This window comes from Siphateles boraxobius, unplaced genomic scaffold, assembly GCF_051911475.1.
Source record: "Siphateles boraxobius isolate OS27281-9 unplaced genomic scaffold, OSU_SipBor_1 8, whole genome shotgun sequence".
Taxonomy (NCBI): domain Eukaryota; kingdom Metazoa; phylum Chordata; class Actinopteri; order Cypriniformes; family Leuciscidae; genus Siphateles; species Siphateles boraxobius.
This window is the reverse complement of record NW_027509208.1, coordinates 1,145,354-1,162,288: the sequence shown is the minus strand read 5'-3', so window position 1 is coordinate 1,162,288 and position 16,935 is coordinate 1,145,354. Positions and strand designations below refer to the sequence as shown.

At 36.9% G+C, this 16,935-nt stretch overlaps 2 protein-coding genes across 3 annotated transcripts in view; one reads left to right on the top strand and one right to left on the bottom strand.

Moving 5' to 3' along the window:
• The window catches only part of LOC143729596 (uncharacterized), a 700,608-nt gene that overhangs the window by 97,383 nt on the left and 586,290 nt on the right, over positions 1–16,935 (top strand). The gene's annotated exons all lie outside the window — the stretch shown is intronic.
• Positions 1–16,935, bottom strand: part of itpkb (inositol-trisphosphate 3-kinase B) — a 31,701-nt gene that overhangs the window by 9,223 nt on the left and 5,543 nt on the right. For both annotated transcript variants that reach the window (XM_077220915.1, XM_077220916.1), the window contains exons 3-4: positions 465–564; positions 72–285 (exon numbers count right to left, since the gene is read on the bottom strand). In XM_077220915.1, the coding sequence (XP_077077030.1) occupies positions 72–285; positions 465–564 (314 nt within the window). The remainder of the gene's footprint in view (positions 1–71; positions 286–464; positions 565–16,935) is intronic.

The following is a 16,935-nucleotide window of genomic DNA, read 5'->3' as shown; positions in this document are numbered from 1 at the left end:
ATGGATTTTTGTGAAGTAAAAGATTAGGTGAGGCAGTTTAGCAGCATAGTGCTCAAATCTCAGTAACTGACCTGACGCCCATCTTGCAGTCCATGACACAGGGTAGGTCAAAGTCTGCCAGCAAGTCCTCCATCTGATTGTACCTCTCTCCATCCTTCTCTACATCTCCATGGTAGGAGGGAACGTAGGGCTTTAGCACGTCTCTCATTAGCCTATCGAGACATTGCTGCTCACACTCACAGTGTTTCTTCAGGATGCGCCCGTTAGCTCCAGCTTTGAAATTGCCTAAGGAGAGCAGAGAGAGACAAATGGCAATGCATTGCAATTCTCAGCATTACCACAAGGTATATGTAGCGAGAATTCTTTCAAATATAAAGCAATTTACTATGCACTGTTTTGAATGTATTAACTGGCTTAAATTCATGAAAACTTATCCAACATCTACGGCTCTTTTTTAGGCCTACCTGCATGGCCAGCCAGCTGGATCCAAGGGTACTTCTTCTTGAAGGACATAACAAATGGTGACCAGTGCACCATGTTCTTGATCTTCTTCCATGATTTATGCTGTCCAATGACAAAAAGAGAGCAAGATGAGTCCCCATTTAAAGTCATGAAATCAAAATTGGCAATTCTTGTTTTTTTATGGAATATTGCCGTCTTTATTCAAAATGATTTATCTGTGCAGTTCATTATTTTTTTAATGCATGAGCCCTCTTAATCTTTAATCGAAATAACTTCTCCCTCTTGCAGCATAATCTCTTCTTTTCTCTGACACGTTTACAGGCGCGAGGGCGGGACAACCTGTCACTCATATGACATCACAGCAATAGCAAACCACAACCATCCAATCAAGTCCTGCCCTACTTTTTTTTTTCTTGTTCGAGAAGTGAATATCATTCGCTCGGATCATATTCACTCAGATATACGTCACAATAGGAATTTCGTCTTCCAACTTTGTTATAAAACAATATATACAGTAATAACAGGGTATTTTAAACAACATTTTCTAGCTCTTTTATAATTATCATGCATGCAGTTTTATGACATTGTGTTATTTGAGAGTGTAAATGGAATATTTATACTTTTAAACATTATTTTTTTCACTACAGTAGGAATATATAATTGTATCATGGTTTTTGTTCAAAAATATTATGCAGCACAACTGCTTCAAAATGAATAGCATCAACAATCATAGCATATTAGAATGATATAAAAAAAATGCAGCGTTGCCATCACAGGAATAAATTACTTTTTAAAATAGTAATAATTTGTTAACTTGTAATAATATATAAAATATATACATATATATATATATATATATATCTTGCCCAAATTTATTTTGAATAAGTAATTACTTATATAATGACATTTGGCAGGTGGGGTTCATTTTCCTACAACAAAACCCAGACTAGCACAACATGTGGGAAAATAAACAAACAGGCCTTTTGCATGTATTTACATATGTTTGCTGGCACTCCTACAGTGGTCAGTGCTGATATCATTGTTTACACTGCATAGTAAATTGCTTTTTGCAAAGGATTTATATACAAACAAACAATCAGATATCGCACATAAACAAATGATGAATATGTGCAGTTGCATTTTTTTTTTTCTCAGGCTTGTTTTCCTGCCAAGGGGAACAATTTCACCTGGAACCGTTTCAAAATGTTCTTGCTCTATTTGGACATACTCGCTCCCTGCAGAAAACTCTGTTTGCTAGTTCGAGAAGAGCTGCTCTGTTGAGCCATTACACTGTTATTCCACTTCACTAAATGTCCTTGAGTGAGAACTCTTTAACTCTCCATGTTGGCATGGTAAACACATTCTTTATTCTGCTCTCAGTGATCGATGAGGGGTTTCCTCGGGTGACCAGGGAAGCCTCTCTCCCTCCCAAGCACATTTTGAGCCAGCTCTCCCAGGAAGAGCACTTCAATTCTAGACATGCAATGACCACAAATCAGCCCCCTTCCCAATCTAGAGAACCTGTCTGTCCAACAAACACGAGCCACAGAGAGCATTCAAAATCTGTTCAGAGGCGCTTTGTCATTAAAAAACCCTTACTATCAATCAATGGTTATAAAATACATTAAAATCAGAATTAAATTACAGTGTTTTATCAGTTGACAGCTAGGACATCATTAAAGGAATAAAGTTCTGTTATTATTTATTTATTTATTCAGCTACATGTGGTTTCAATGCTTTGTGACACAGAATGTGAAATTCTCATATTCTTGCCTTTTTCCTCCATATGATATGATGAAAGTGAACGCAGAGCTCTAAAATGACACACACAAAAAACACTTATCTTTGAAAACAAAGTTATCTTATAAAATATAATGCAGAAGTCATATGGACTTTTTATTTTATGTGATAGCTTTGTGACAAAAATGTAAGCCTTTTTTTTTTTTTACTGAAAATCCTCATCTAGTAAACCTACAGTATAACTCCTGTGACCTTAGGAAATGAATCAGTCTGATTTTTTAATAAAATCTTTTAGATCAGTGTTATGAAGCGACTCAAATGATTCATTGAAAAGATTTAACTAAATAAATGTTTAATGATTTGTTCACAGACTGGATGTCAATTCTTCTGTCATGCAAAGGGGGAACTAGAGTGGATGTCAAGATTTTTAGTGAATACAACATGCAAAACTATCACATGGCTTCATGAGAACATTTTTATAGTTTTAGGTTGCTTTTAGTAATTTTGGAGCTTGACACCTTAGTCCGCATTCGCTTCCATGTACATACAGTAGATAGCATATGAGAATGCCAGTTTGATACAACATGAGGGTGAGTAACTGAAGAATTTCTCCCTGTAGCGTCTATGCCGAAAAGGTCTGATTTAATTTAGTCTAGAAAGAGGCCCATAAAAGGTATGAACCATCATCTGAGAGCAGCAAGAGTTTTATCTGTCACATGAAGGTTGTCCTGTTCTGCTCCAGTGGAGGAAAACCGTTCCTCTCGCCCTTCAGATGCTGTTAGAGAGGGGTCGGGGCATGTCTGTATCTGTAAGGCTGGTTTGCTTTGTGTGTCCTCTCCATGTCCCCTATCCTGACCCCTAGAGACAATTGTGGAAACTCAGTGATCCAGGGGTCGCCATCGTTGCTTGAGAAAGTAGAGGGCTGATGTCAATAAGATTATAGCTATAAGTGTGTGAAGGTTGCGTATGAGCCATTTCATAAATGTCCAAAAAGCGAAAACAGCAATTCACATGCCGTATTTGAATGCAGTGCTTTGATATAAACATTTTAAACGTTCTATTATTGCTATAATTATTGTTAATATTATTATTATTACCTTTTTTTACCCCCCCCCCCCCCAATTCAAAAATATATTTTTTTTTTTTAGTGAACAGTCTTAATTTTTGAAAGATTCAGTGTATTTTTTTTATTTTTTTATAAATTGCTTAAATGTGTCTGCTGACTAGAAGCAACATTGTGTGACAGTGGAATAGATATGCATCCCATAGATGTAGCAGCTATACAGAATATTGCAGATGTCGTTACATTTTTTTTATCCATAATGGATATGGATGTAGAGAATATATGCACGTGATTAATGCAGCCAAAATAAAGAATATGGTGAGGTTTTGTTACTTTTTATTTTTATAATAAAACTATTTTTTATACAATATTAAATGTTTTAGTATTTGCTATTTTTAGGTTTAATAAACATTTAATAAAAAGTTAAGCAAGGAGTCAAGTCTGTCATTTAGCAGTTTGTTTTCAATATTCTGACATCAGCAAAATCGTAGGTTCATTTAATTCAGTTGCACAGTTTTGCATTCAGATAACATACTTAAAAAGGACACCTTAAATATTTTTCTAAATTTTCTTTTGTGTATGGGATTCATTTAATAATCATAATTTAATGTTTATTATTATTTATTATTCTACAATTTTGTGAAAAAAACATTTTTTTTCAGCAGATTAGCTAAGATTGAATGTGACTTGAATATTGAAGCATGAAACAGATGCTGTTGATGTGCTGTGGTTTGGGCCACTGCAGAAAGCACTTAAAAACAGTGGATCTGAGAGACATTTCTATAGTGAGGTAAATATTAAGGATGTGGGAAAACAAAACAAGTGGAAAACTCGCAGGAAGAGACGGGAGTTGTAGACTTAATCAGAGAGTCACAGTCATGTCAAAATGCGCACTGTGTAAAACAACAGCACTAGATCATAAAGACTTCTTAATGTGTCTGACACAGTTGTTTACTTTCACAGCTTATTTGCTTCCATGAAAAAATGTGAGATTTATGGTTGTAAAAACATCTAAATCTCATGTGGCTTTAAGCCAATAGCAGGGTTTTTAACGTTTTTTCTACTGTTTGGGTGGAAAATGCGTTAAAAAAAAGTGTTAAACTGAGCTATACTGCACTCTTATTCATAGATGAAAGCATAGTCAAATTAGTCATATTTAATAAATGAACACTCAAAGGGCCAGAATGTGATTTTACAGTCCAACTACAGAGAAATTGAAGCAAACCAGAATCTATTACCTGTAACGCTTTGAGCACCAAGATGATTGACGTGGCACAAAAAACCAGCACGGGGACGATAAAATTCCAGATGTGCGTGATGAAAGATGACATGGTAAAAATCTGTAAAATCATACACTAGTGTGCTGCGTGCAATCACAACGGAAGCTGGAATTTGAGTGAAGGAAAGTGCAGGGTAATGTGGATTTCTCATTTGTTTCCATACAAAGCATTCAAAAGCACAAATGGCCCATGCAAATATGCTGGCAGGCCAAGCTCAATGTGCAGAGACCACATTAAAACTCTATGGCATGCCTGCGAAGGCCACGAGCAATGCAAATGTTCAGTGTTCTTTAAAACTCACCTGTAATTCTAAGAGTTTGGGATAACATGAGAAACAGCTTATACTGTATAACACCTGCCCGTGATTTTGGTCCAAAGATTATATCTGAAACCCTTTGCTCTGTCGCATCTGCACTGTAACAATTTTTTAAAGATTTAGCTCTTAACAAAAGGTGGCAGTTTAATGTTTTGAGTAAAATGAACTCGATGCAGTAACTGTTTTTGCTCTTTTAATGTGCCTAAATGGGTTTCATGGTCTGTTAGTCAAGAGGGTCGGCCATCTGAATGTTTATAATATCTTTAAATAACTAAAGGACAGTGTCACCAGTGTTTTCAGACTGAGATGAGGTCAGCACCTTGTTTTGACATCACCAATGTGATTTGTGAGAAACTGACTTCCTTTTCCCGAAACGGGATGATGAATGAAATATTTTTGTGAGTGTTGCAGACCGATGATGAGATAGATTTTCATTTCAGATTCTTATAGGAAATTACAGAAATCGAATCATAATTTTAAAGGAATAGTTCGCCCAAACATTGTTATCATTTACTCACCTCTGTGGCATTTAAGAATTGTATAACTTTCAATATACGGTGAAACAATACGAATTTACGAATCTGGTAAACAAGCCTCTCTAGACAGGGTAGCTTGCATTCGGATTAGACGGGGTCTGATATTTGCATGCAGAATCGCATTTGCATGGCTTAGTTTGTGGTTGGAGAAATACTTTTTCTCCTTTTAATACTAAGGGTTAGTTCACCCAAAAAAATAAAATAAATTCTGTCATTTACTGATCCCTTTGGCAACCCTTTTCCATGCAATTACAATGAATGATAACTGAAATCTTTGAACATCAAAAAGGATGCAAAAGCATGCTGGCAAGCATCATGAAGGTACACTCTCAGAAAAAAAGGTACAAAAGCTGTCACTGGGACAGTACCCTTCAAAAGGGTTCTAATATGTACCATTTAGGTACTAATATGTACACTTTTGGTACCAATATGTACCTTCGAGGGACTAATATGCACTCTTTAGGTACAAAGGTGTACCTTTTGAAAAGGTACCGCCACAGTGACAGCTTTTTTATACCTTTTTTTCTGAAAGTGTATCATAAATGTGGTCCATATGTGTTATGTTCAAATACTTTTTGAATAATTTGATAGTAGTGAATAAGTTATTCATCTTGATCCTTTAGGTAAACTCAAGAACTGAATCAGTCTGATATCTGAAAGAACCTTTCAGACCAGTTTTGTGAAGTATATGAGCTTATTCACTGACATAAATCAGATTAAAAAAGAATAATTCATTCACAAATTGGACATTGCTGCTTCTTAAATGGATTCTCAGGACTATGTTTCACACAAAGCTATCACACAGTTCTATCATACAGCTTCAGAAGAATTGGAATATACTTTTATAATATTTTTATGGTTCTTCAAATCTTCTTTTTTTATTCCAGGGAAGAGAAATGTCATGAGGATGAGTACATGATGGCAGATTTATCCTTTTTGGGTGAATGTTCTGTTTTTGTTTTAGTAGGCTAAGAATTTTAAAATCAACTCCAGATGTTAATGAACAGATGAGAAAAAAAAGGTTAAAAATTCAGGTGTGCTTATATTCACACATTCTTTAGAGCATTACTCATTATTTGCTGCATGAATTAGGCAGTGAATTGAACAGTTTTTGAAGCGCATTCAAATTCAACTCAATTTTACATTCTGAATGTATTGCAGTTCATTCCCTGGATTGACTTTGCTAATTTTATCATAAGCGTTTAAAAAAAACCTGAATATTGAAAATGAGTTAAAGAGAAAACTCTTTTAAGTTTGTGTGGTGAAAACTAACATATTTAATAGTATTTGATTGCACGCAAAACAGGGTCAAAAGGAGAACTAAAGGTAAGCGACCTCCACTCTGATGATAAATGCAACATCATCTCAAAACCACAAAAGTTTCCGACGGCAATGCACCCTGGGACACACCAAACACCTATGAGTTCAAGTAGATGTTTGCATGCACTGCAGCACTAGAAGACTATCAAGTCATGCTTATTTTACCGAAGACCACAGATTGTTGCTCTGTAAACATCAACCCGCAATAACAATCAAAGAAAAGCCTCTGAACAAAGGAGACATAATGCTGTAGAATCTCACAGTGAACCTAATAACAAGACCTAAGAGATTTGCAGTCTTGCCTTTCTGGAATACCAGAAAAATAAACTGTCCCGTAGATGCAGCCGCTCATTTAGCCCCCCCTCCCATCTCAAAATCTTCTCCCATCGCTATTGTATAGAGCCACTATCAATAGCTCAGGGTTTTGTTAATTTGGGCAGCGGAAGCAGGAGCGGCATATCGCGAGGGGAGCACTCCGTGGCGCTGGGTCGTGCCATTGTTCTGATAAGGGCAGGGTGAGCTATATCGAGCACAAGGAAAGGGATGCCGCTCTTAACAGCGTCTCCTTGACCTCACGGGTGTTGTTAAAGTTTCCACTGAGCACTGAGGGAGGAAGTGGCTTTCAACCCCTCGAGAGGAACCTCTCTGCGAGACAGGAAAGCGCAGAGGGCTCTGAGACAGTATTTTCCACATCTGCAAGCAATACTCAGCAACATAGCCAAAGACTAGGTGTATTTTTCTGTAGGCCTGACAGCCACCATTAGCCCATTAAGCACCTAAATGCATCCGTGGTCAATGTAGCCAGCCTTACCACAAGCTATGTGTACCGTGTCTGTGTTTGTTTGTATTTTCATTAGTCACATTAGTCTTCCTTTGTTCTGTTTTCCCCCCACTCATTTGTTTCCATGGTAACCCTCATTAGTTCATCGGTCTCACCTGTTACCTCATCATCTATGTCACCTGTGTTCTGTTAATCCGAGTTCATCAGTGTTTGTATTTATTTTCATTCTATTCAGTCAGTCTTTGTCCGTCGCCGTCCCACTAAGTGTGTGTGAACCGTCTGCCTGTCTCTACCTGTTTGTATTATACTGTAGTAAAAGGCTGCTTTGGAACTTTTTATTCTTCCTCGTCTTCTTCTGCACCACACGTGACACCATGACACTATGACATGTTTTCTGTGTATATATATATATATGCGTGATATGTAGCCAGCCTTACCACAAGCTATGACGTTTTCTGTGTGTATATGTGTGTGTATATATATACACACACATATACACACAGAAAACTTCATAGCTTGTGATAAGGCTGGCTACATATTACGCATATATATATATGTATCACTCACGCATATATATATATATATATATTCCATTTTTCATTTTCAATACTCAATTAAAAATAATATCCGTAGATCAGAGGCCTGTTTCAATAAGGAGGTTCAACCAACTCTGAGTTAAAAGTTGATTTACCCTGAGATGGGAAACTCTGAGTTTTCAGTTTCAGAACAGCTGAATTGAGCTAGTTCAATCAACCAGGTTGACTCTGAGTTAAGCGCGTGCACCACGACTATGAAAAGCCATGATCAATGGAGCTCTGAAATTACGCAACAGCACCCGACAAAAAGACGTCCACATACTTCCGAGTCAATACACAAGTATAATTCTTATTCACTGATATATTATCAGGTGAAAACTGACAGAAAGGTAAGTTATTGAACTAATACTCATTTTCATGGGATCCCACAGGCAAAAAACAAAACAAAACAAAAATGTGGCAGCAACTAAAAATTACCAATAAATTCATAATTTAATCAATTAAATCTTTAAGCATAAAAGGTTAATGGACATGACTTTATAAACATTTGACATATTAAATAAATATAATTCAGTGTCTATTTCAATGTGCAGCAGCTGTTTCCACATAGTATAATGCTCTTTTCACATAATTAAATTCTCTAATCCAACCTGTTAAATTTTTTTAAATTATGCTAATGAAATTAACATTTGACTTCTACTGGGCCAACAGAAGCTGGCCCTGCATCATCACTGATAGATGAAGAGGAGATACACAATATTGGAAGAATATTAAAATCCAACAGGAAAAAGAATAACTGTTGCTTTTGTATTTGTAAGACCACATAAATTGTGAATAATTTTGTGAGTATTTAACAGCTGGGGTGGTTACGGCATATATCTCAGACTATCCTTCCATTCAATACGGTAATCTTTTCATTTTCGGAAGGTGCGATGATGAATATATGCATGACATCAATGCATCCAACCACATTGGAAATCCTAAAGGAAAATCTAATTAATAGGTTACTTCCAGAGGTCACAGCAAGATGTTATCAAATGAATGTCATTTATCAGATTATCCTCATTTAAACTGTTTTCTACAACACTGTCCTGCAATCCTGTGAAACTTCTATATGATGGATCTCATGAGTTTGTGTGCAGGAAACAACACAAAAAGTCCCAGAAAGAGTGTTAGAGCGAGGCACACTTTCCTTCCCGCTCTGATACAGAAGCTTTACTAGTGTCCCCTCTCCGATTTTATATAGAAAAATGTGCAATGAATGAATTTACTGCATTGCAAACAATGCTTTTCTTACTTAGCATTTTTGTCTTGTTGTTTCCAGTCAAAATATCTAAAGATTATTAAATCAAAATGCATTTACTAAAAGACAAACTCTGGGTTTACCGAAGAAAACCTGCTCCCGACCAGGTTAGGTTCACAGAGTAAGTTACCATGGTAACTGACTCTAAGTATAAGTTACCCCTCTTTCAGAAACGGGCTTGACTTACTCTGCTTTCTTGGGTTGGACAGACCTCCCATGACCTCTCCCAAACAGAAAACCCAGAGTTTGCCTCATTTCAGGGTTAACATACTAAGAGTTTTCACTTAACCTCCTTTGTGAAACAGGCCCTTTACAAATTGCATTGTCACCTTGAGCCTGACAAAGACATGAGGATGGTTGTTTTGCTTTAGGCTAGACAAATTATCTTCAGGTATGTATTTGTACATATTGTTCATTCATTTTTGAGCGTCAATTGTCACCTAGATTAAATGGCACTTGAAATTATGTCACGTAGTGCTTTCTTACGGGAAAAGGTAAGACATTTAAGATATGCATCCATATCTTGAAAATCCTGAGCTACAAGTTTCCATTGGCAAGTCAGGTACATGTCTAAATTCCAGCAGACCATGTCCATTCAGAAAAAACATGCATGAAAAAATGGGTCAAGAAATTGGGTACAGCTAGAATGGTTAATTCTGTAAGAGGAGGGGTAGGCAAGTTCGGTCCTAGAGAGCCGCTGTCAAGCAGACTTTAGTTCCAACCGTAATCAAACACACCTGAACAAGCTAATCAATGTCTAAAGGATTAATAAGGCTATAGACCTTATGTAGCCACGCCTCTTTTCAGCGCTGAGCTCGTTGTCTTTTGACTTCCGGTCTATATTTTCACAGCGATCTTGCGTAGTTATGAATGAACGGCTCGTTAAAAAAATTCCAAGGTCCATTTGTTAAGACATATGCTTTACAATGCGTATGATAAACATTACAATGCTCATGATAACTTTCGTTAACTCTACAATAAGTAAATCAACTTCACCAGCTAATTACTGCTGGACAGCGATGACATAGAAATATACAAAGCGACCGCAAAAACGGAAGTTCAAAGACAATATTCTAGAGATGGAGGCGCCCTCGTTTCTCTGGTCTATAAGGTCTATAGGCAGGTGAGGGTTTTTTTTCTGTGTTGGAGCCAAACTCTGCAGGACAGCGGCTCTCTAGGACCCAACTTGCCTACCCCTTCGTTAGAGCAGTGGTTCTCAACTCCAGTCCTCGGGACCCGCTGCTGTGCACATTTTGTATGTCTCTCTTATCTGACACACTCAGTTCAGATCATGGAGTCTCTCCTAACGAGCTGATGATCTGAATCAGGTGTGTTACATAAGGAGACATACAAAATGTGCAGAGCAGTGGGTCCCGAGGACTGGAGTTGAGAACCACTGTGTTAGAGGATATTAGGATATACAGCTCAACACTTGTCAGATAGTATTATTTATCATGAATTCGTCTTTGACACTTATGTCCTCTTGCACTGGAACCCGTCATGTTCCTTGACACTCCCGCCCTTTCAAAGTATGTCATAGCTGTTCCTGCTTGTCCTGAAACCGGTCTTTTCTCATCAATGACAGGAGAGTTCTTTCACAGAAGTGAGACCTCCCATTAAACTGACGTTTTACTGCACCCTATGTACACAAAGGTGTAAAGCTGCTATAAAATGCTAAGTAGAAATTTGTATTATTTGGTCCTTGTGAGATTCATTGAAATATTTCCTTGTTTGAAGATGACGTATAATGTAGGGTCTGCTATGTAAGGGAAAATGTACACAACATAATAGCTCTGCCCCAAAACATAGTGAGCTGTCTACTGCCTACATAGAGGGCTTATTAAATAGGAAGCTTAATTGTCATTGTAAAGAGATCAACAGAATCATTTTGGGTGGGGTTTAATGTAGAGTGTCTGAAGTGAATGTAAACAGACAACAAATCGGGAATGGTCAAAAAGATCAGATCTGTGCATTAAGATTTGCCAACACAATCTCATGAAAGTGCGTATCTATACCACGAATGTTATTTCTCGTGCCATCTATACGCCAAAAATGGTTTTAGCGTGCATATGCTACGCACTGAAAACCCCTTGGGTATGATTAGGGTGGGGAGTGAGTACGCATTACACGACATAAAGTGTGCATCACATGCAAACGAAAACTGCGTAGCATATGCCCGCAAAAACTATTTTTAGTGTATAAATGGCACGAGAAATAACATTCGTTGTATAGATACGCACTTTCTTGAGATCGGGCTCGACTTGCAGTGTTAACACAGCCTAAGTAAGCGGTCAGTTATTCAGTTTAGTGACGAGAAATGCTATGACTGACCAATTGGAAGCAAACATTCCACTGAGCCATGCAATAAGGAAAGGCACGCAGGTTTTAACAAGGGGAAGGGAGTTGCAGGCCTGGGTTACGCCTGTGCATCAAAGTCACCACTTCAAGAGTGTCTAGCGAAGTGCAGGGGACATCAAAGAAGTATACACTGCTCATTTCCAGGAGTTAACCATTACACACATCTGTTTCTCAGAAAGGCAGTCACAATAACCTTCCTCATCTCAGCCAGCTGTGCTAAGAATGGCTCATCTCATTCTGTGTCTCTTTTTCTTTTTTCAAAATTAGTAGAAGTACATGTTAAGCTTGCAAAACTAAAAAAGAGAAAATCAAAAAAATCAACAACAAAAAAAACCTAGAACTTTTCCCTTCCATATTAAGTGTAAGCAACCACACATTAGTAGTAGTAGGGTGGTTTCCCCGTATAGTGTTCTACGATGCATACAAGCGAAGCCTACTATTTTAAAAAAGTGGCCAGCACGGAAAAAAAAAGAAGAAAAAAGGCCAGTACACTTCCTGTCTGTTGCATTTGAAACGGCTCCCTCCAGCAGCACTGCTGCAGCAAAGAACCCAGCTGTTTGAACCAGGCATGCCTTGACGTCAGCTGGTCGCCAGGCAACCGTCAACCACAGGGGTGTTACATTTTCCATTGCTCGTAGCCTCCAGATCCTCCAGTGTATCATGCTACAGCACTTGCATGCTCACAGTTGGGGCGGTAGAATCAACCTCGCACAAAAACTGTTTGTGTTGGGTTGGTTCGCACTGCGCTGCAGGAGTGTACGAGTTCAGAGCAAAGCCACGCTAAGACTGAACAAACACTCAGAGCAGTCTATATCTGGTTGGCGCTGAACATTTAAACTTTATTCAGACAACATATTTAGTATTTTTGGCTTTAAAATATTTTTTGCACTTATAACACATTGTCCTGTCTTTGTTTTATTTTTTCAACATGTCTGCTTCTGGCTCAACCAGTGGCGTTTGGGGGCGGGACTACCTGTTAGTTTGAAGACTATTATTTTTGAAGTTCCGTTTGGTCCCACTAGTTGGTACCACCATGTAGAAGTAATTACACAAGACAGCATTAAAAAAGTCAATCTATTTACTTTTTTAGTGCACATTCTCACTCCTTTTGATATATGATATATTGGTGCATGTGCCAGTATTCATTACTGTGGTATATCTTGGGTTAATGATCAGTATTGTTAGTGTGGGCACTTCAAAATATTGTGAATAATTGTAGGTGGTGGTGCCTTATTATCCAAATTGTTTAAATTTTTCAATGCACATTAGCTTCTTTTCCATTAACTAGGTTTTAAAATTTATAACACATATGCCACGTAAACATTTGGTCTGATTTTCACATTGGTTTGAACAAAAATAGCAGATGGTCTGAAAGAAAATACGAATTCACTCTCTGACAATAGGTGGCGCATATGGAAAAGTAGAAATACAGCAGTTATATAAATGAAAAACAATTAGGGCTGCAACAAGTAATTGATTAAATAAATAATAATAATGAAAATAATAGTGAATGTGTAATACTAAACACTTTTTTAAGAAAGCATATTGTTTGACATAGCTTGCCCTGTCATGCTTTGACATGCTGTTTAGTCAAATAGACTAGGTTAGGGTTAGTTATAGTATATGTAATTATGCATAATATTTCAGTATAGTACGTAGATGTAGTAACGTAAATAAACCTTAAAATACATTTTTACCATATATATCCTTGTTATACTTTAAATGTGTAAAATTTTTGTAAAACAAGTCACTAATTTTATGAGGGTAGTGAAAAAAACTATTGTAATGGAGTATAAGTGTTATGTTCAGTTGAGTACATGTATGCTTTTCCCACCTCGTACAAGTTAACTTTTACACTATGCTTTTATTTTTCTTTATTATCATTTAGTAAATTAACTTCTGCTTTCAAATGTAAGCAATTGGTTTAAAATGTAACCCCTTTTTTGCACAAAGTGTTTAATTGTATATAGCCTAGATACAATTACTTAGCACATTGTTTGAAGGACAACATTGAGCAGGATGCGAAATTTTGGAAATAATGGATCCATATTAAATTAATTAAATGAATGTACTATACTTTAGTTCGATAATGTTTTTTTATTTAATATTTTGTATTTTTAGGGGATTTTATGGTACTAAATTATATTTATGGAATAGTTATGATCAATTTATTACTTGTTAACCACTTTTTGAGCATCGACCGGAAAATTAAATGTCCAACTTAAACTGTCGAGGATCTTGAATGCTTTGTAGCACAGACTTAAGTTTAGTATCTTTTTAAAGAACACACTTTAGATTATTGCTAATGTGAAAGAAAAAAGTGAAGCAAATTTTTTTTATAGAAGTTTAAGTTTATTATTATGAAAAAAATACTATTTTAAATCTTATATGAAATATATATTTTCCAAAACATATTTTTTATCTAAAACTGTGAGAAAAGCAAAGCCATAAATCTAAGCAAGTTGAACTCCAAATTTGAGGTTGATATCCCAAAAGATTTTGTTTGAGCGCAGTACCAGACATTTCTACTAGATGAAATTCGCTTTCCCATTAATTTCCAATGCGGAATGTGGTCATCGTGTGTGTGTGTGTGTGTGTGTGTGTGTGTGTGTGTGTGTGTGTGTGTGTGTGTGTGTGTGTGTGTGTGTGTGTGTGTGTGTGTGTGTGTGTGTGTGTGTGTCTGTGTGTGTGTGTGTGTGTGTGTGTGTGTGTGTGTGTGTGTGTGTGTGTGTGTGTGTGTGTGTGTGTGTGTGTGTGTGTGTGTGTGTGTTCACATACAAAGTGCTAAGCAAAGAAATAATTGCCAGATTATTGGTTGAATCAAAATAATCATTCGTTGCAGTTCTAAAACCAATAGCTAAATACCTATTGAGTAATAGTTTTAGCAAACTCACATTCATTCAGACTCCATTTCAGTTCATAATGCTCAATTTCACTATCCAATCAATTCATGATCTCTCTAATGGTGACTTATTAGGAATAATTAAATTATTTAATGCCAAATAATATGAGAACAACAACAACATTTCTCAACAAAGCGGCACTCGTGTTGAGTGTGTTCATTCAGTTAGCACAGCATGTATGACACGAACATGTGTGCACACACACTATCTCTAGAAAGCTGTCCGCCCACTTTCTGTTGCCTACCACCTACAGCTATCCACAGGCCTAGACATGTTTCATCATATCTTGTTCAAATCTTCACATAAACTTTGAAAGCCTTTTGGGTTTACTTTAGGGTTAAAACAGCCATTAATATGCCAGAGCTTATTAAACTGCAAATCATTTTAGTGTAAAGTAACATCATTCCAATATTGACCTATAAAAGTCATTATCAAGGCCTACATAAGCAGAACAAATAGAGCACTGTTTTTAAGCTTTACATTCCAGAAATGTGTAGTGCAAATAGATAAAGTAATACTCTAAAAAGCAATGGTTTTCAAAAGGTTTTAGTTTAAGACGCAGATTTTACACTGGAGTGGACATCAAGTGGTACCATAGTTGTTCAGACATTGTAATTATTATTTTATTTGTATCATTTTATATATTATATATTATATTGTGTGTGGGGATAGATTGTTGTAGCCTATTTTCTTTTTCCTTTTAGAAGTTGATTAATCCTATTTATTTATTTTGCTATCCTATACATGATTATATGGTTAGTTGCATTTTATTATTTGCATTTAACATTGTTTTTTCATCTTCTGACCCTATAAGTCACACCAAATGAGAACCACTCCACTGAAGTAAACTAACCTAAATCATGCAATATAATGCAGCTCCACGCTTTGGTAAGTAAACAAAAAGTGGCAACGTCTTGCAATTTAAATGCTCACAGCTTTGCTCACAGCAGGTTTGGTTAGGCTACACTTGCTGTTGGGTTTGCTAGAGCAAGAAACCGCAAGCCTCTTTGCAGAGACAGACAGACAGACAAACACACACATGCACAAGGGTTCTTCCCTCATCTGATTGACACAGGAAAAGGAGACACCATATCAGGGGAGATACTGAGCATGCAGAAAAGTGAACCACATTTCTGACTTGCACTGGAACAGTGTTATCTTGTGCATTTCATCTTTCTTAATTAATAGAACTTGCCGCATAAACAATAACAGTGCATTGTGCAACCGTTTAGTTAAAACAGCAAGTAGAACATTTTTCAAAAATATTCAAAACAATAATTATTCTTTATAGTGGGGCAAAGCATAGCAAATGGTGCATTTTTACACACTTAAACAACCAGTCCAGGTGCATTGCCCAAAGCACATCCTGGTGATACACCTTTAACCTGGTTGCAAGTAGTAAGTGCACAGAAAATGTCATCTTAAGAAACGCATCTGTGGTGTAGTTTCACTTTCTGTGCTACTCGAAAACATTCGGTGATCCAAAAAATTTATGAGTTTGCAGTCTCGCTAAAGTGAAATGTGCAACAGCTGTCAAAGGAACCAAAAGAACTGTGCTTGAGGGATCCCCTCTGCTGAGCACATGGGACGTAATTAGCAGCACTAAACCACAACACACAGCCATTAGCGCTTAACAGGCAAGCCCACTGGAAACTTTTCTGGGTCGCTTGTTTGACTAAAAGCACTGATAACAAGTTTGTGGTTTTTATCACAGTTCATTTTTTCCGAAGGCCCAGTGCAGGCCACAAAACAGAAACCACGCTGTAAGTGTTTGTAGAGTAAAATGAATACAGATATGTTTATAGCTCATGAATTTCACCCCATACCGTGTTACTGTGAGTGGTAAGAGGCTAAGCAGAACCATGAAATGTGAGAAAAACCTGTTTTGGAAAAAAGAATGAGATCATTGAAAGCATCTGTCTTGCCATTTTTAGAGTGATAACCCTTTGGAAAATTTCGTTGTGATAACACTTGTGATCCCTCAGAGCCTGGAAACAACCGAAAAAATAAATAAAAACTTAAACAACCACAGAATATTTCAACAGTCCAAGACCACAATGAGAGCCAAAGGGCTTTCCTACAAGGCTGTCTACAGAAAAGAAATGAGACCCTAAGTACACACTGGTCTGAGCCAAGCCAATTTCCGTAATACAAAAAAACATGACCTGAAGTCATCTAAAAGTGTCAATACATGCTTACTGAAACATAAGCCTTTCCAATTGTTGAATGCTAATCGACTAGTCAATTAGTCAACAACTATGACCCATCCCTAATGTAAGCTAAATATAAAGCACAAATCTTTGTCATTAACTTGTGCTAGTCTAGAGTGCACCAGTA